The following is a 19,311-nucleotide window of genomic DNA, read 5'->3' on the forward strand; positions in this document are numbered from 1 at the left end:
CTTCCTCACTGAATAAAAGGGGGGACTCTCCCCTTAATTGCATCCGCACAACAACCCTGTAGGTAGGCAGGGTTACTCTAGCTTAACGGAAAGTCAAACTAGCGGCGTCTGCCTGTATCTCAACTATACTGACCCCTACAGGAGTGGAGCGGTATAACCGTTCCTCGCGCGCTCCCTTCTGGGTAACGTAGTCTCGCCTGACCAGCCTCCCTCCTCCTCGCCTCTTCTTTGTTGCCACTTGGCCCAATGGGCGCGCCGCCGCCCTCCGTGCCAGCTTCTCATTGGCCCATCTCGTCTGCCCAATAGGAGGCTGGAAACGTGGCATTCCTTTGTCGCAGCTGGGCTTCTTCGCCTATCTTCTTTCTCTTCCCTCCCCCTCTCCGGCGATGGAACGCGCCAATCCCCGCCGCTGAAGCCCTCGCTCCTCCCGTCTCGGGACTGTACCATTAGGGTGGCTACAGGGGGGAAGAGGGCGGGGAAAAGAAAGGATCGCGAAGGGAAGGGGGCGGATGCTGGCGGCGCGGCGGGCACTGTGGCTGGGCTGGCGTGGCTGGAGCTGCGAACGCAGGAAGATGAAGTTGCTGACGGCTGCGGCCCTGCTGGGGCTGGGCGGGGGTCTCCTATTGCTGCTCTTCCCAGGCACTCACGCAGAGGAGCGCAAGAAGGGTCCCAAGGTCACGGTGAAGGTGAGCAAGCGGGGGAGGGAGATGGATGGAGGCACCCAGGCTCAATATTCCCCATGCATCCCCCCCTCTCCACGACCTCCTTGCTTCGCAGCAGGATCCGGTGCTCGTGCAGCACCCCTTCGGATTGCAACGCCGTTGCAAACAGCCTGGCAGCTGGCCAATGCCCGGGGTGGGTTGGGGGTGGGGGTGGGGTCTCTGCTGGCCCAGTTTTTGGTTCCTCGGCGTGCGGATGTGCACGCACACGTGTACTAAGACCGACGGGGCGGGCGGCCAACGGGGAACCCTAATTCGGCGGTAGCGACCGTTCAGATTACAAAGAGCCGCCGGGATATATGCTGCCCAAGCCCTCCCCCTTCCCCCCCCCTCCCGGTAGGTAGGTCTGCCTCGGTAGGTAGCATGGAAGGCGAGTGGACAGATCCGGGGGTCGTTTGCACGCGAGTAATGCGGGCACAGGCGCTTCCCCACGAAACAGGGCCTCTGGGTATAGGATTGCCCATCATCTGATCGTCCCCTCTGAATTTTGCAAGGTGAGGGCTGGCAGGCTGGCATCTGAGAGGCCCCAGAAGGAAGAAGGTTTGGCACAGGAGTATGCTTGCTTGCTTGTTTGGGCACTAACATGCTGCAGGATTGCTCACCACTTGCATCCAGTGGGATTGACTCGTGGCTGGTGTAGGGGCAGGAATTGCAGCCCCCAAAATTAAGGAAAGAGGTGACCAGGATGAGGACATGGCGTTTTCAAAAGACTAAAAGAATGGACTGTGATTTCCAGGTGAATAAAGGAAGCCTGTTTGGGAGGGGTGAGGAAAGCCACGCAGGCCAGAAGGATTGGGCATCTCTTATTTGTCCCCCTGGCAAAGGATCCTGCTGTGTTAGTCTGAGATAATAAGATGAAGCCGTTATATATTTTAATATAAAAGCATCTGAGCCTAGTGCCCGTTAGCTTGTATCCTTAGAACAAGGGTCTTCAAACTTGACAGCTTTAAGACTGGTGGTCTTCAACTTCCAGAGCTAACATGACTGGAGGAGAAATTCTGGGAGTTGAAGTCCACCAGTCTTAAAGTTGTCAAGGTTGGAGACCCCTGTCATAATCCATGAAGTGCATGTGCCTGGCTACTCGAGATGGCCTCCAAGAATTGTAGCCTATAAGATGTTCCCTAATAGATCGGCAAATTGTTGGAAATGTGATTATGAACGGGGAACTTTTTTCCATATGTGGTGGACTTGCCCTAAAGCTTAGAATGATTGGCTCAGAACTAAGAATTGGCTTGAAGAAATCACAAAACAGAAAACTGAATTGAAATCAGAGACATTCCTATTGGATACATTAAGACATAAAATTAGTAAGAAATTTCAATATATCATATTACATATAATAACTGCAGCAAGAGTTGCCTTTACCCAGAACTGGAAACGTGGCAATATTCCCTCTCACTTTATGGTAATAAAAAAGGTTTTAGAATGTGCAGAGATGGATAGGCTACCGATGGAAATGGAAGAAAGAGAAGAAACAGAGTTACCACGAAATTTGGGATCTATGGTATAATTGGTTACAAGGTAGACACAAAGTAGATAAACGAAAGAAAGGTTATGATAAGATGAAACAATATTGTGTATAATTATGTAAATATATGAATATACGTTACAAACTTTAAAAATAATTGTAATAAAATTTAGTAATAATTTACATACTTAGGAATATGTGAGTGTGAGTGAATGCAGTTACGAACACACTGTAATGAATGGAAATATGTTTTTAATTGTAAAATTTGACAAAGATTTTTTTAAAATAAAATAAAATAAATAAATAAAAAGAATTGTAGCCTAAATTCAGAATAGGAACGGGTTCGCCTAAGCACCTAGGTCCCTGATAGCAGCCTTTGATTCTCTCCCCAGGTGTATTTTGATATTAAGATTGGGGAGGAAGAGGTGGGACGCGTTGTCATTGGCCTCTTTGCAAAGACAGTTCCAAAGACTGTGGAAAATTTTGTCGCCTTAGCCACAGGAGAGGTAAGTCAGACGCGGGTTCCACGGTGTGGACGCTACTGAGTGATTGCAAAAATAGGGGCTGGATTGGGGCAAGGTAATGATGCTTTGTGAGGGGAACGCAAAGTGTGTAGTTGTGGGTCGTGGGGAGGAAAATCCTCACGATGACAGCTCTTTCTGAGCAGGACTGGCCCCACTTTTGGATAGAAGGGGGCAATCACCCCAGGAAGTGGATGGTTGAAATTATGAAGAAAATAAAACCCCTCTGCATTTATTAATAATATTGGATTAGCAATAGTACTTAGACTTATATACCGCTTCAAAGTGCTTCACGGCCCTTTCTAAGCAGTTTACAGAGTCAGCTTCTTGCTCCCCAACAATCTGGGTCCTCCTTTTACCCACCTCGGAAGGATGGAAGGCTGAGTCAAATTTGAGCTGGTCAGGATCGAACTGCGGAACTGCTGGCAGTTGGCAGAATTAGCCTGCAATACTTCATTCTAACCACTGGAAGGGAGGGAGAGAAGGAAGGAAGGAAGATAGCAACGGTACTTAAGAATTACATACCGCTTTCCAGCCCTCTCTAAGCGGTTTACAGAGTCAGCCTCTTGGCCCCCCAAAATCTGGCTCCTCATTTTACTGACCTTAGAAGGACGGAAGGCTGAGTCAATCTTGAGCCTGGTGAGACTCGAACTGCTGGCTGTGGGCAGAGTTTTCCTGCAATATGGCATTCTAAGCACTACCATGCACCTTCCTTCCTTCCTTCCCACTTAGCAATAGCACTTAGACTTATATACCGCTTCACAGTGCTTTTACAGCCCTCTCTAAGCGGTTTACAGAGTCAGCCTCTTGCCCCCCAAAAATCTGGCTCCTCATTTTACTGACCTTGGAAGGCTGAGTCAACCTTGAGCCAGTCAGGATCAAACTGCCGGCTGTGGGCAGAGTTTGCCTGCCATTATAGCATTCTAACCACTGCGCCACCATGGCTCTGGATTGGATCTGTTTAACTTTTTATATGAAGATTTGTGTGGCTGCCTCTCTTGGGTCATAACTCTGGATGGCGCTCCAAACAATAATTCATCGAATGGATCTCCTGGATCAAGAAGGCAACCTTCCCAACAAGAAAGGATGTTCTTTCGTGCTTAAAAGCTCTTTGGTTCCCAGTTTCGATTTAGGAACGTTTTGAATCCGCTTTCTGTCTACCGAGACAACGTGCGGTTGGAAGATTCCAGACATATAAATCCACTGAGTCTGGAAGGGATTGGCACAGCGGTGCGCTGCTGATGTTTGATGTACGAGTGCCCTGCGTCTTACCACTCTTACGCTTTGCTGCTGTTGTTTTCCAGAAAGGATTTGGGTTCAAGGGCAGCAAGTTCCACCGTGTGATCAAGGACTTCATGATCCAGGGAGGAGATTTTACCCGGGGCGATGGAACAGGAGGTAAGATTCCAGACCATAACAGGAAGTTCAGGTGGTTCCAAACTCAAATCTCTCTGAAGTGTTTCGTTCTTTTTTGGCAATGATGCCCCATGGCAAACAGTAGCAGTAGACTTATATACGGCTTTACGGCCCTCTCTAAGCGGTTTACAGAGTCAACCTGTTGCCCTCAACAATATGGGTCCTCATTTTTACCCACCTCGGAAGTCTGATTCAATTCAACCTTGAGCCGGTCAGAATCAAACTGCTGGCAGTGGGCAGAATCAGCCTGCAATACTGCATTCTAACCCCTGCACCGCCAGGGCTCTTTAGCAATAGGTTTGATGAGCAACCACCGTGATGCTTAACAACCTGTGGGAAAAGGTTGTACAATTGGGTCTGTCACATGAACGATCCCCTTTCCAACTGTCACAATTCATGGCTATATCAGGCAGGCTTCAATAAGTAGATATGTATATATATATCAGGCCAGTGGGCAATATAATCAGTTATGAAAGCAAGAGAAGACGATGACTTGAGTTCACACAGTACCCTGAGCCATAATACGGTTTATTTGGTGCCATGTGAATCCAACTAAAGAGAGATTATTTGGAAATGATAGATTGGCACGTGAACCTGGTGATTTGGTATATCGTGGATCGGTGAAACTTGGTGTAGGATTTTGTGGAAACGCAATGGCTGAAAAGCAAGGGAACGGCTGCTAATGAGTTCCACTGGTGTATATAAGTTCTTCTAACCTCTGAAAAGGATTCGGGATCTCCTGAGAAGTTCGGAAGATCCAGGTAGATCTCAGGTTGAGAGTCTTAAGTCTCTGTTTTGGACAACATTACATCTCTCACCTTCTCGTCTTGGTCAGGGAAGAGCATTTACGGAGACCGTTTCCCAGATGAGAACTTCAAGTTGAAGCACTATGGGCCGGGATGGGTGAGCATGGCCAACGCCGGCAAAGACACCAACGGGTCTCAATTCTTCATCACTACTGTCAAGACTTCATGGCTGGATGGCAAGCATGTTGTCTTCGGCAAAGTTCTGGAAGGGATGGTGAGTAGGACTCCGGTTGGGCTGGGTGTGATGACCCAAAAGGGCGTGGCACAAAGGCAACACAGTCACATAAAGTAAGAAAAGTCCCTTTAATACCTCCAACTTTGCCCCCAATGTCCTGGTTACCTTCGACTGGAGAAAAAAACTCTCCCAAGAACAGTCTTTAAGTGGAGGAAATTCAGTCCGAAAACAAAGTACATACAAACTTTAAAAAAAGTCCACACAAACCACCCTGCAGCAATTAACTGGACGGGGTAGGAGAAGGAATTGCAGACTTCAAAGGCCAACAAAACACACACAGTTGGGAAGATGCCATAATCCTTGACAATAACAGATAACTCACAATTTACTTCCGACAAGTTGTTGTATGCAGCTTCTCTTTTTAGATGCTCTGTTCCCAGCTGCAGCTAATGAAGGGAATCAGGGCCCTTTCCTCCTCCGTAAGCCACGCAACTCACGTTGCTCCCTTCTCTGTTCCTCCCCGTGTGCCCTAGGATGAAGAGGGGGTGGGCCTGGATCTTCCTCCGAATTCCCTCTCCCTTGCTCTACCTCTCCCCTGCTCTGCCTAGCCAGACTGTGCCCTTCCACAGCCAACAGAGCGACAGTGTATCCGCGTTTCTCAACTTCAGCAACTTTAGGTTGGGTGGACTTCAACTCCCAAACTTTGCTGTCTGGGGAATTCTGGGAGTTGAAGTCCACACTTCTAAAAGTGGATGAAGGTGAGAAACGCTGATCCAGATTCAAGGGTTGAAAATAAGAAGAGTTAAATTTGACTATTACTACAACTCCGTTGTTTCCTCCTTCCTCTATTTGAATGTCTTGTTGAGTCATAGAACGAGAAATTTAGAGGATACACCAAAACAGTACTTCCGACTTCCTTTTTAATTTTTAAAAAAGATTGCATCGTTGTAAAAAAGTTGGTTGCGACTAGAGATCACATTTATCAGTACAGTGATGGCCTGGCTGCATGATTCTTCCCATTCTTGTCTCGCCAAGTAGATTTCCGGTTTGTCTTTTGTGATCCTTTTTGCAACTATCTTCATTTTCACTTTGGCGCTGCCTTGGGATCTTGAAAATCTAGACCTTTTCTAAACTGACATTCCGATGAAATAAAGCTGGATCTGGCAACTTTCCCACCAGGCATTGAAATAAACATTGCCGGCCAGACCTATTGATAGTTGGAGTTTAATAATACCTGAAAAACCCCAGGTCTCTGCCTTATCCTAAATAAAAATAAAGGTTTTAGAGGAACCCACTTCTCCTCATCCTTCCCAGCGAGACCAGAAAGGAAACATGACCACATGAGCTCATTTTACTTTATTTGTCAGACTAATGAATAGAATCTTGCGAGTCTGAAAGTACAGATCTTCCGCCTTCTATTTTTACAGCCTGAAAGCAATAGCACTTAGACTTATATACCGCTTCACAGTGCTTTCCAGCTCTAAGCGGTTTACAGAGTCAGCCTATAGCCCCCCAACAATCTGGGTCCTCGTTTTACCCACCTTGGGAAGGCTGAGTCAACTTGAGCCTGTGAGGATTGAACTCATGGCAGTGGGCAGAGTTAGCTTGCAATAATGCTGCATTCTAACCCCAAGGAGGGAAGGAGAGAAGGAAGGAAGATAGCACTAGATTTATATATCGCTTCACAGAGCTTTACAGCCCTCTCTTAAGTGTTTGACAGAGTCCGCATATTTGCCCTCAACTATCTGGGTCCTCATTTTACCGACCTCGGAAGGATGGAAGGCCGAGTCAACCCTGAGCTCGTGAGACTCGAACTGCTGGCAGTCGACAGAGTCAGCCTGCAATACTGCATTCCAACCACTGCGCCACCAGGGCTCTGATAAGTTAGGGAGAATGCTTTCTTGGCCTGTTACGAAGCTCTGGGCTCCCCCTCCTCTTACATGACCCTTCTCTAGTCAGCACCTCTCCCCACTTCCCGTATGCTATGACATTATCTTCCTGGGCCCTCAACTGATCTTCCAAGCTGTAGCGGGGGCCATTAGAACTTGAGCTGGTGCAGGCCAGAAGGTACCTGAGGGGGTGTCCTCCATGGTAGATGGGGGAACCATCGTCTCAGGACTTTCCTACTACTTCTTTCCTAGGATGTTGTCCGGAAGGTGGAAAAAACCAAGACAGACAGCCGTGACAAACCCCTGAAAGATGTCATCATTGCGGACTGCAATGTCATTGAGGTGGAAAAACCATTCGCCATTGCCAAAGAATAATCTCGGGCTGTTGAAGGGCCAGATTCTGGCCTGGAAAAGGGCTGGAGGCCCTACCCTTCTTCCTGGGGCCTCGTTCATCCTCCTCCAGCTGCTGAGCCCCCCTTCCATGCTGGGTGGTGGGGCCTCCATTTCTGCAACCACAGTTCGACACTTCCTCTTCCACCATCGGCCTCGGTGGTCGGCAAGGCCCCCTTCCGAGGGGGACAGAGACGTTGCATTGTCTCATTCTTTTTTGTAAAAAAAGCACATGGACCAATAAACATGACCATTGTGGGTTTTTTTTTTTTTTTTTGTAGAACTTTGTCTGCCTTGCCTTTCTCCTCATCCCTCAAGGACAGGAGAACTCAAGTCCATTTGCGGTTGGTGGGGGCCAAACCTGGTTTAGCACATGCTCTAAGCCCAGTTCAAGGGGTGGAAGGTCCCCAACAGTTGCCTTTTGATGGGTAAAATCCTCGTAGTGACCTCCGGTTTTGGAAACAGAGGAAGCTGTTCTGGGCACCTTAGTGGAAAACGGCGTCCTCTGCAGTATGAGTAGTTTTCAAGAATTTGGTTTTGAGGAACTAGTCTTAACCACGATAGCCCACCGGATCAGGGTTTCTCAAGCTCAGCGATTTCAGTTGGGTGAACTTTTAAACTCCCAGAATTTCCCAACTTCTGGGAGGTGAAATCTACCCATCATAACATGGTTGAGGTTGAGAAAACACTGCACAAAATGATGGATCACAACTCCTGTTTTTCCTCAGCCCTACTGGGAACATTGGACGTGACCCATTTGAAAGCCTATCTGTCAACTCATAAAATATTTCTATGGTCTTTTTAGAGTTGCCAACAGAAACTCCCAATAAATCATTTTGGAAGTTTGGCTCGAGACTCATTTAATTGGGGGCAACTGCCGGAATCTTGACAGCAGTTAACACGTTGGGGACTGCCTGGGTGTAGCCAACTCTGAGACACATCATTCATTGTCACCCTTGACCCTGGTTTTCCACCACTCCCCTGGGTGTATCATAATTCATATTCTCCAATGGGACACATCCATAGCCAAGAGTCGTCAATCGTGTTCTCCAATTAGATATTTGCACGGCAGAAACTTCAGTCACCTAGTTACTAACTTTAAAAAACTATGCAATGCACTTTCAATTTCCAAGCTGCCGCTTTTCCCCGCCTCCCTTTCTGTTGGCAACTCTAAAAAGACCACAGAAATATTTTATGAGTTGACACTATCTAGTTTTCAATTGTTTGGAGGACTTCCTAGCCTTAAAGAAAATAAGACCAGCCTATAGCTAGCTAACTCTGGTGAGAAGAGGGGGGAAATTAAGCAACAAAGGACAACAAAATTTCTCCCTTTGCTAAGACCGAACAGGATTCGAATTGGGTACAAATTCTGCAAGTTGAGGTCCACGCATCTTAAAAAGCGAAAATTCTAATTTAAAGTGGCAGCCGCTTCTAGGTCAGGCCAACCTGCTTCCCAAAGGCTGAATTCTTCTCCAGAAGAGATGCAGTCGGAATAAAACACGGTGCATTTAATGGATACCCTACTTTCAACAAATCTAGGATCTACTACTATGGATTATTTTTTTTCTGTTTCCCTCCGCTGGGTGAAAGTGAGGTGGGTGCTTGTGCAGCCAGAATAGTCGTGCCCCTCCATCCCCTCTGCTTTTTACACGCTCCTCTCTCCAGGCACATGATGGCAAAGCGGGCCTCTCCGTAAGCAACCCTAGGCAAGGACGAAAGGAGCCGAACACCAACCCCATGGGCCACTGCCATAATCGTTCTTGGCATCTCTGACTCGGTTAAGAGCTTTGCTTCCAGGCAGATGGTGGTCTTGGGTGTAGAGACCCTGCAGGACGCCGATCAGGATTATATTGGGAAGCAAATCTGAACAAAAAGAGGAAGAAGAACTTGTGAGCTGTTTTGCACTGTCTCAAAAAAAAAAAAAAAAAGAGCCCGTTGGAGATGTCCTAGCCTTTTGCGGTGGGGAAAGCAAAAGTGATTTTTGTCACTTACGGAGTGGCTGCCAACCACAAGGCAGGCTATTTTGGGCCTTCGGGCCCCCACCCGAGTCAAGAAAGTCGGACATAAAGCATAAGAATAGGTATAACACTTGCAGAAGCTGTGAGAGAGAGTGTGTGGCCCTGGAATCCCCTTGAAGCAGCTTAAAGGCACCAGTTCCAAACTGAAAGTAAGGTTCTGAGGGAATTGTGTGGAAGTAGGACAGTTTTAACAGGTGTGTTTCCCTTTTACACAAGGAAGGGGAGGGACGTTGGTTAACAGCCTGCTATGAGAATAGATTAGAAATAGAAAAATAGAATAGAATAGCATGGAATGGAATAAAATAGAATAGAGTAACATGCAATAGAATTAGAATAGAATAGGAATAGGAATAGAATAGAATAGAATAGAATAGAATAGAATAGAATAGAATTCTTTATTGGCCAAGTATGACGGGACACACAAGGAATTTGGTGCAAATGCTCTCAGTGTACATAAAAGAAAAAATACCACTTGTCAAGAGTCAAGAATCATCAGGTACAACACTTAATGATAGTCATAGGGTACAATAAGCAATCAAATCATACTTGGAAACAATAAAAATCATTAGGATACAAGCAACAAGGTTACAGTCAAACAGTCACAAGTGGGAGGAGATGGGTGAAAGGAAGGACGGGAGGATTAATGGTAATAGTAATGCAGACTTTGTAAATAGTTGGACAGTGTTGAGGGAATTATTTGTTTAGCAGAGTGAGGGCGTTCGGGGAAAAACTCCCCTTGTGTCTAGTTGTTCTGGGGTGCAGGGCTCTATAGCGTCATTTTGAGGGAAGGAGTTGAACCAGTTTATGTCCAGGATGTGAGGGGTCTGTAAATATTTGCACAGCCCTCTTTTTGACTCGTGCAGGATACAGGTCCTCCCGGCTCCTTAATCTGAATTTTCTCAGCTTCATGTCTATGGGGATCCTCAGTCATCCAGGACATGGGTTGTCCCAAAGGTGCTAACTGGTATTCCATGTCCTCTGTGACCTCCCCTCCAAAAAACATCTGGAAAGCAGCTTCCTCAAGGCTTACCTGTGGAAGATGGGAGCACATACGGATCACTGTGGAAGCTTACGCCAGGCCGGTGAGAGAGCTGGGCACAGGGGCTGTTTTGAGAGAGAGAAAAGTTCCACCTTGTGTGTAGAGAACAAGCAGGAGTAGGGCCAAGAGTTAACAGAATAACAGAGTTGGAAGGGACCTTACGAGGTCTTCTAGTCCAACCCCCTGCTCAAGCTAGCGACCTTATACCATCTTAGTCAAATGGTTGTCACTTGACTTGATGGACATCTTCCTTTCTATAAGAAGAAAGGGGACGAGAAGCAAACTAGCCAGCAAGCAAGTTTTAAGTTTTTATGCTTCGTATCAAGAGAGTGCAAAGAATAACAGAATAACGGTGTTGGAAGGAACCTTGGAGGTCATCTTGTCCAACCCCCTCCAATATCTCTAGAACACAGAAGGTTGGCAAACATTGGAATAAACACTGGGGATTCCATCTCAACCAGCAAAAGGGCGGGATTCCTCCAGCCCCCTCCCTTCAAGCAAAGAAAACAACTTGCCTGAAATCCTGGAAGGACGAATCTGCATCCCACCTGTTGGGGAAAAAAAACACCAAAATACAGGGACTGAATTGTGAAATCCTTGGTGCTCTGTGAGCTTGGTTGCTGTTTTGCAGACCTTTCATTACCCAACTAGATGACGTTGTCAGGGCTAGAGAGGAGTGGGGTTTGCAAAACTGGGCAGTGAATTGTCTGCAAGACGACCCATTTCAAAGAGAGCACCCGACAACTCCACAGGTGTGTGTTTTTGCTTCTACTACGTCGATCTACGACTCTGAACCCGATCTAAGTCACCACGCTACACCTCATTGTGGTTTGTGAACAGGCCTCGCTGTGATTATTTTGGCAGGGTGGGGGGGAGGAAGGAAAAAGCAGGTCATCGGCAACACCGAAAGATCAAGGCGAGAAGAATAAAATGGAACCCCCTGAAGAACAGAAATGATCCTGGACTACCACATGCAGCATCCATCATCGCCATTGGCTATACTAAAGGCCGGGTTGCTGGGACTTGTAGTTCAACAGCACCTGGAGGGCCACAAATCCCCCTGGTCCAGCTGTGGGCACCTGAAGGGGAGAGAGGATACGCTGCTCCTTCCTTCTGTTTCCTCTCCTGAGGGATTGTTCCGACCCAAACCTGGTTCCGAGAGACTAAACCCAAGACCAAGGCAGCAGCACAACCTTTTAATGTTTCATTTACGAATCCTGTTTCTTCCCAGATCAAAGGCTGCTTCCAACTAATTAGGCTCCGATAAGGAAAAGCCTTGCCAAATTTTTGCAAGGCTGCCAAGAACAACAGATAAAGTTCCTAAACAATAAATCAAAGAGTCTCCAAACACCAACTCTGATATTTTAACGTCCACCAGGCTCAAGTATCAAACTTCTTTGCCTTCTGCAAAGAACTGCAGTTTCTCAGCTAGCTTTTATTTCTTAAGAGAGGGGCTCTTGCGGCCTTACTCCCGAGTCGCTCGTGCTGTTGTAACTGTTCTTTCCTCCAAGTCATCCTGCGTGCACGTGTACTTGGCACAGGCTCCTCGGGAATCTCTTCATCACTGCTGCCACAGTCTCCAAAGGCAGCACTCCACTCCCTGGTGGTCCCGGCCCCATCCCTGCATCACACACAGGCCCCTCCCTCATCCGAGTCCTCGCTCTCCGAGACCTCAGCCGTCCGCACCTGCAAACCACACACAGGGATACTCACCCCAAATGGGGCTCCTGTTGGCCCTGCCACAGCTTCAAAAAATGGAGCAGCTCCTTGGGAAGAGTTTGGTTCTGCAAGATGACGCCCTGTAGGAAATGCAACAAGTGGTCAACCCTCCCTGAGGAATATGGAAAGAGGAAGCAAATGGGAGTAGCAAAGAATAACCACCTCCCTCCGCGGCCTTTTCCTCACCTGCAGATAAGCTTCTAAGCCAGCCCGCCGTTGCTGCAGAACCTTCACCATCCATTTGGGGACCCTCTTGGGTGGGAAATCAGGAACCTGGCAGGTCCTCTTGATCTAAGGAGAGGAAGGGGGACACCGGGCCTGTTACGAGGTGGACAAACGAGAACCGCTGCGGTTCTGAAATGGGCCGTGTTTATTGCTTTGCTGGGAAGGGACGCGGTGGCTCAGCGGCTAAGACACGGAGCTCGTTGATCAGAAAGGTGGGCAGTTGGGCGGTTCGAATCCCTAGCGCCGCGTAACGGAGTGAGCTCCCATCCCTTGTCCCGGCTTCTGCCAACCTAGCAGTTCGAAAGCATGTTTAAAAAAATGCAAGTAGAAAAATAGGGACCCCCTTTGGTGGGAAGGGAACAGCGTTCTGTGCCCCTTCGAAGGCGTTTAGTCCTGTCGGTCACATGACCAAGGAGACGTCTTCGGACAGCGTTGGCTCTTCGGCTTTGTAGCGGAGATAAGCTCCGCCCCTAGAGCCGGAAACGACTAGCACATACACGTGAGGGGAATCTTTACCTTTACCTATTGCATTGTGCTCTCCTCCCAGGGACACCTCCCTTGAGTCTCCAGCAGGTGGCAGCACATAGCTTTAGCTGATCTCCAGAAGCTGCAAGAAGGCCTTCTCTGATACAGTTCTTGTTTGGAAAGGAGACCACTATGAAATCCCAACGTTCTGGCTAAATTAGAACACTGGGGGTGTGGGGTGGGGGACAAATTCCCTAAAGAAAACAACTAACCAACCATTCTTGTGCTGATGCCCCAAATCCAAAAGCTGAACCCTGAGGAGAATGGTTCCCTTTTACTCACCCTTTTATGAAGTGCGTAAAACTCACTGTAGCGCTTCTCCACGCAATGCTTCCTTCCGTTACACAAGATCTCCACCTTGAATACCTGCAACGGCACCCAGAAGGGGGAGGGGCTCAGATTCACAGCCCCTATTTTTTGGTTAGGTCCTTGCTGACTCCTCCTGCCATCTAGCTGGTTTTAGAAGAACCTCCTGCGAGCTGCTGCATTCCAAATGTCAGAGAGAGAGGGAGGGAGGGAGAGAGGGAGGGAGGGAGGGAGGGAAGAAAAAGAAAGAGAAGGAAGGAAGGAAGGAAGGAAGGAAGGAAGGAAGGAAGGAAGGAAGGAAGGAAGAAAGAAAGAAAGAAAGAAAGAAAGAAAGAAAGAAAGAAAGAAAGAAAGAAAGAAAGAAAGAAGAAAGAAAGAAAGAAAGAAAGAAGAAAGAAAGAAAGAAAGAAAGAAAGAAAGAAAGAAAGAAAGAAAGAAAGAAAGAAAGAAAGAAAGAAAGAAAGAAAGAAAGAAAGAAAAAGAAAGAAAGAAAGAAAGAAAAGAAGAAGAAAGAAAGAAAGAAAGAAAGAAAGAAAGAAAGAAAGAGAAAGAAAGAAAAAGAAAGAAAGAAAGAAAGAAAGAAAGAGGAAAGGAAAAGATAGAAAGATAGATAGAAAGAAAGAAAGGAAAAGAAAGGAAAAGAAAGGAAAGGAAAAGATAGAAAGATCGAAAGATAGATCGAAAGATAGATCGAAAGAAAGATAGAAAGAAAGAAAAAGAAAGAAAGAAAGAAAGAAAAAGAAAGGAAAGGAAAAGATAGAAAGATAGAAAGAAGGAAAGAAAGAAAAAAAGAAAGGAGAAAGAAAAAGAAAGGAAAAGAAAGAAAGAAGAAAGAAAGAAAGAAAAAGAATGAACCAGGCTGAGAAGGAGAAGCTTTTCGGCACTGAATGAAATAACCAATTTGATTCCCATCCCGGCTTTTACTACATTGAGAACAGCTCAACGAAGGCTCAGAGTCCAAGCAGGACTAGAACTCACCGTCTCCTGGTGTTTGCCTGAAAGTCACCCAGGTGGCCTTTGGTACAACTCACCATCTCCTGGTTTTTAGCCTGATGCCTTTAACCACAATCCCAAAGGGGCCCTCTGTATCCAAAACATACGGTTTTTTCAATCTAGGTTCCCCAATGGCTTGCCTTCCTAATTTATGGAATTTTCCGGAGGCGTCTAGTTGACCCCACGGGAAACAAGACAAGGCACCCAACCAACTTTCCAAAAGTCCACTTCCATATCCATAAAACTAGGAGGGCAGCACCTTTCCCTTGACCTGTAAACTTGGTTGACCTTCTCCTACCAGGTCTGGAAGCCTCCTTTTTAACAGGCGCCAACATTCATTTGGGGAAGCCAACATGACAGAATGATAGCCAGTGCCTTCAAGCCAGGGATGTTAGGGGCTGGGGGGGGAAAGCACCCTTCTGTCGGGACGCTTGAAAAACTACTGCAGTGTTTCTGGCTGCTTAAAAGATCCACTCACAGCTCCTATCCCAGAGCAGTAACTCTATTGAATTCTACTGTTTGGGCAGAGGTCGCCCAAACATAGCAACTGTAAGGCTTGTGGACTTCAACTCCCAGAATTCATGAGCTAACATGGCTGGCGGAGGAGTTCTGGGAGTTGAAGTCCACAAGCCTTAAAGCTGTCAAGTTTGAAGACCCCTGGTCTATAGTATCTATCTAGATAGATCTATCTGGTAGTATCTATCTGGTCTATAGTATCTATCTAGAATACCTTATGCCACCAGACTTGAAATTCTAGAACTAGAAAACCTTGAATTACGCCGTCTTCGGTCTGACTTAAGCATGGTATATAAAATCATACATTGCAATGTCCTACCTGTCAATGAATACTTCAGCTTCAACCATAACAACACAAGAGCACACAATAGATACAAACTCAAAGTAAACCGCACCAAACTTGATTGCAGGAAATACGACTTCAGCAATAGAGTAGTCAATGTCTGGAATACTCTACCCGATTCTGTAGTCTCTTCCCCAAACCCCAAAAACTTTAACCTTAGACTGTCTACCATTGACCTCACCCCTTTCCTAAGAGGTCTGTAGGGGGCGTGCATAAGTGCACCAACGTGCCTACCGTCCCTGTCCTATTGTTTCTCTATTCTTTTATTTTTCTTATATGTACCCATCTCATGTATTCACAACTATGTATACACTTATACTTATTATCTTGTAAACAATTGACAAATCAAATAAATAAATAAAAATAAATAAATAAATCTCCATCTCCATTATCTATCTATCTATCTATCTATCTATCTATCTATCTATCTATCTATCATCTATCTAATCTGTCTATATCTATCTGTCTCTGTCTGTCTAATCCAAGGGTCTTCCAAACTTGGCAACTTTAAGACTTTTGGACTTCAACTCCCAGAATTCCTGAGCTAACATGACTGGAGGAGGAATTCTGGGAGTTGAAGTCCATAACTCTTAAAGCTGTCAAGTTGGAAGACCCCTGATCTACAGTATCTATCTCCATCTCCATTGTCTGTCTGTCTGTCTGTCTGTCTGTCTCTCTCTCTCTCTCTCTCTCTCTCTATCTATCTATCTATCTATCTATCTATCTATCTATCTATCTATCTATCTATATCTATCTGTCTGTCTGTCTAATCCAAGGGTCAAACTTGGCAACCTTAAGACTTGTGGACTTCAACTCCCAGAATTCCTGAGCTAACATGACTGGAGGAGGAATTCTGGGAGTTGAAGTCCATAACTCTTAAAGCTGTCAAGTTGGAAGACCCCTGATCTACAGTATCTATCTCCATCTCCATTGTCTGTCTGTCTGTCTGTCTGTCTGTCTGTCTGTCTGTCTGTCTGTCTCTCTCTCTCTCTCTCTCTCTCTCTCTATCTATCTATCTATCTATCTATCTATCTAATCTGTCTATATCTATCTGTCTGTCTGTCTAATCCAAGGGTCAAACTTGGCAACCTTAAGACTTGTGGACTTCAACTCCCAGAATTCCTTAGCTAACATGACTGGAGGAGGAATTCTGGGAGTTGGAAGTCCACAAGTCTTAAAGTTGCCACGGTTGGGGACCCTTGGTATAGTGCAATATTAATGCAATATCAGGGGCTTTCAATTCAATCGTACAAAACGTGAAGGAGGTGTGTGTGTGTGTGTGTTTTATTTTAATAGTAATAATGTACACCGAAGACGGCATTTAATTTCGTTGTGCGAGGTGCAATGACCATAAAGTAAAGTCGTAAACTTATCTTCTTTATCTTAGGGGGCATGCATAAGCGCACCAACATGCCTACCGTCCCTGTCCTATTGTTTCTTTTATTTTTCTTATATGTACCCATTTCATGTATTCATAACTATGTATATACTTATACTTATTATCTTGTATGAAAATGACAAATCAAATAAATTAAATTAAATCTTCTCCTTCCTAGATGTGGTGCTGTTTACCGAAGGGCACCGCTCCAATGCAACAAGTTTACCTCAGAGAAAAATTAAAACAGGTTCCTGCAAACCTTAACCACTGGCCTCTCCTCTCGCTTAAAAAGGAACTTTTTAAAAAGGAACAAAACCTGGCGGAGAAAGTTTTTGCATTCACTCAATATCCTGAATTCAAGCAAGAAACAAGGAGTCATTCAAATGTCTCCAGGCCACGGAGGGTCTACTTTAATCCTTTGCTGGACCGGAGGCAGGAAGATGACTCACACAGGCCCAGGGAGTTTTTGTGTGTGTGTGTGTGTGTGTGTGTGTGTGTGTGTGTGTATGTGGGTTGGATTCTTGGGTTTCCAGAGGCATTTCAGACCAATTCTCCCTGCCAGTGGCACAAAGGACCAGCTGTTCTCCCCTGGAGCAGGTGCTTTCCTAGCCAGCCTTTCCAGAAAGAGCTAAAATAAATAAATAAATTAAAAAAAAAAAAAAAAGCAGGCCTGAATGGCAGCTTATTGATTCCAAGGGAGAGGCCCATCCCCGGCTGAATGGCACAAACAGTGCGCCAGTGTCCGTGTGCCAGGAAGAAGTTTGCCTTCTTCCAAACCTTTCCTCCCCCCCCCCAAAAAAAGCTCCCCCCTCCCCTCCCCTGTCCTTTCACCCTGGTTTAAGCAGGAGGGGCCCCAATCCCCCACACCTGGGATCATGTCTGGGCATTGCACGGCACCTTCTTCACACCCAGGACCACCCAGGGCAATAATTGCAGGCTTTTCACACACCGCCAGAAAGGCAGCCAGGAATTAAGTCAGGCCGAGGAGGAGGAAGAAAACCCGGTTTGCAAAAACCTCATTCCTAAAACATACCTTTGCCTTTAAAAAGGCTGCTTTTGCGGGGACTGGGTTGCACAGGAGTAGGATTTGGGGGCCCCCAGGCACCGTTCAGACGTTACGCAATCCCTGCATTTCTTTCCCTTCTCTCCCCCCACCCAGCGCAAGGGAAGGGAAGGCTTCCAAGGCGGCAGCCTCTGCTGCTTTCTCTCTCCTTGGCTCTCCCTGTTGAACTCCGGCCCAGCCCAACCCGGGACAACGGAGCCCCTTTCCCACGACGTCCGAGCTCGCCCTTCCCAGGCACGGCCGGTGACGCCGACGACGCCAGCCCGAGAGAGCCCCGGAGAAGGAGCAGCGGGCTCGGCCAACCTTGCCTTCCTTTCCCCCCGCCGCCCGTCTGGGACGCACCGTGTGAGCCTTGCCGGGGCTCCGCTGCTGCTGCTGCCGCCGCCGGGGCGAAGGCGCCCGCAGCCTCACCGCGCTCACCGCCACCTCCAGCATCTCTCGCAGGGCCGCTGCTCCCGGCTCCTTTGCTCCGCTTAGCCCCGCCGCGGCTGACCCGCCTCGCTCCGCCCAGGGCGGGCTCTGCTCTGCCCCGCCGCAGCCCCCGGGAAGGCCATTGAGATTTTAGAGAAACAAGAGGTGGAAGGGACCTTGCAGGTCATCTAGTCTAACCCCCCTCCCCCTCCAAAAAGCACACCATTTCTGACAGGTGGCCGTCCAATCTCTTCTTGAAAGCCTCCAGGGATGAAGCTCCCACAATTTCTGAAGGCAAAGCTGTTCCACTGAATATAGAATACCAGAGTTGGAAGGGACCTTGTAGGTCATCTAGTTCAACCCCGCACCCAAGCAGGAGACCCTACACCATTTCTGACAGGTGGCCGTCCAATCTCTTCTTGAAAGCCTCCAGGGATGAAGCTCCCACAATTTCTGAAGGCAAAGCTGTTCCATTTGAATATAGAATACCAGAGTTGGAAGGGACCTTGCAGGTCATCTAGTCTAACCCTCCCCCCCAGCACACCATTTCTGACAGGTGGCCGTCCAATCTCTTCTTGAAAGCCTCCAGTGATGGCGCTCCCACAATTTCTGAAGGCAAAGCTGTTCCATTTGAATATAGAATACCAGAGTTGGAAGGGACCTTGTAGGTCATCTAGTCCAACCCCCCACCCAAGCAGGAGACCCTACACCATTTCTGACAGGTGGCCGTCCAATCTCTTCTTGAAAGCCTCCAGGGATGAAGCTCCCACAATTTCTGAAGGCAAAGCTGTTCCATTTGAATATAGAATACCAGAGTTGGAAGGGACCTTGCAGGTCATCTAGTCTAACCCCCCCCCCAGCACACCATTTCTGACAGGTGGCCGTCCAATCTCTTCTTGAAAGCCTCCAGTGATGGCGCTCCCACAATTTCTGAAGGCAAAGCTGTTCCATTTGAATATAGAATACCAGAGTTGGAAGGGACCTTGTAGGTCATCTAGTCCAACCCCCCCACCCAAGCAGGAGACCCTACACCATTTCTGACAGGTGGCCGTCCAATCTCTTCTTGAAAGCCTCCAGGGATGAAGCTCCCACAATTTCTGAAGGCAAAGCTGTTCCATTTGAATATAGAATACGAGTTGGAAGGGACCTTGTAGGTCATCTAGTCCAACCCCCCTGGCCCAAGCAGGAGACCCTACACCAGTGGTCCCCAACCTTTTTTGTGCCAGGGACCAGTTTCACGCAGAAACACTTTTTCAAGGGGGGAAGAGTCCGAGTTTGGTGGTTTGCTTGCAGACGTTTCATTATCTGACTAGGTAACATCTGATGTTGTTACCTAGTCGGGTAATAAAACGTCTGCCAGCAAATCACCAAGTTCAGGGAGCGCCAATGCC

General features: G+C 47.2%; 2 protein-coding genes across 2 annotated transcripts; one reads left to right on the top strand and one right to left on the bottom strand.

Moving 5' to 3' along the window:
* The first annotated feature begins 511 nt into the window (after positions 1–511).
* PPIB (peptidylprolyl isomerase B) lies at positions 512–8,897 on the top strand. Its single transcript, XM_026684091.2, has 5 exons — positions 512–686; positions 2,580–2,693; positions 4,013–4,106; positions 4,960–5,144; positions 7,247–8,897. The coding sequence occupies exons 1-5, from the start codon at positions 573–575 to the stop codon at positions 7,367–7,369; spliced, it is 630 nt and encodes a 209-aa protein (XP_026539876.2). The 5' UTR covers positions 512–572; the 3' UTR covers positions 7,370–8,897.
* On the bottom strand, positions 8,803–18,000 carry SNX22 (sorting nexin 22). The gene is made up of 7 exons (XM_026684092.2): positions 17,852–18,000; positions 13,193–13,276; positions 12,347–12,451; positions 12,155–12,240; positions 10,957–10,989; positions 10,433–10,506; positions 8,803–9,247 (listed from the first exon to the last, which is right to left on the bottom strand). The coding sequence occupies exons 1-7, from the start codon at positions 17,942–17,944 to the stop codon at positions 9,087–9,089; spliced, it is 636 nt and encodes a 211-aa protein (XP_026539877.1). The 5' UTR covers positions 17,945–18,000; the 3' UTR covers positions 8,803–9,086.
* Positions 18,001–19,311: the final 1,311 nt, after the last annotated feature.

The sequence above is a fragment of the Notechis scutatus genome, chromosome 11 (assembly GCF_049901735.1).
Source record: "Notechis scutatus isolate UNSWTSFEM ecotype Mainland chromosome 11, rNotScu1.2, whole genome shotgun sequence".
Taxonomy (NCBI): Eukaryota; Metazoa; Chordata; class Lepidosauria; order Squamata; family Elapidae; genus Notechis; species Notechis scutatus.

Coding starts and splice junctions, on each gene's coding strand:
- PPIB (XM_026684091.2), top strand. CDS start 573: ATGAAGTTGCTGACGGCTGCGGCCCTGCTGGGGCTGGGCGGGGGTCTC. Junction 4,107..4,959: donor CCGGGGCGATGGAACAGGAG/GTAAGATTCCAG, acceptor CGTCTTGGTCAG/GGAAGAGCATTTACGGAGAC. Junction 5,145..7,246: donor GCAAAGTTCTGGAAGGGATG/GTGAGTAGGACT, acceptor CTTCTTTCCTAG/GATGTTGTCCGGAAGGTGGA.
- SNX22 (XM_026684092.2), bottom strand. CDS start 17,944: ATGCTGGAGGTGGCGGTGAGCGCGGTGAGGCTGCGGGCGCCTTCGCCC. Junction 13,277..17,851: donor GCCCCGGCAAGGCTCACACG/GTGCGTCCCAGA, acceptor GTGCCGTTGCAG/GTATTCAAGGTGGAGATCTT. Junction 10,507..10,956: donor TCGTCCTTCCAGGATTTCAG/GCAAGTTGTTTT, acceptor CTCTCAAAACAG/CCCCTGTGCCCAGCTCTCTC.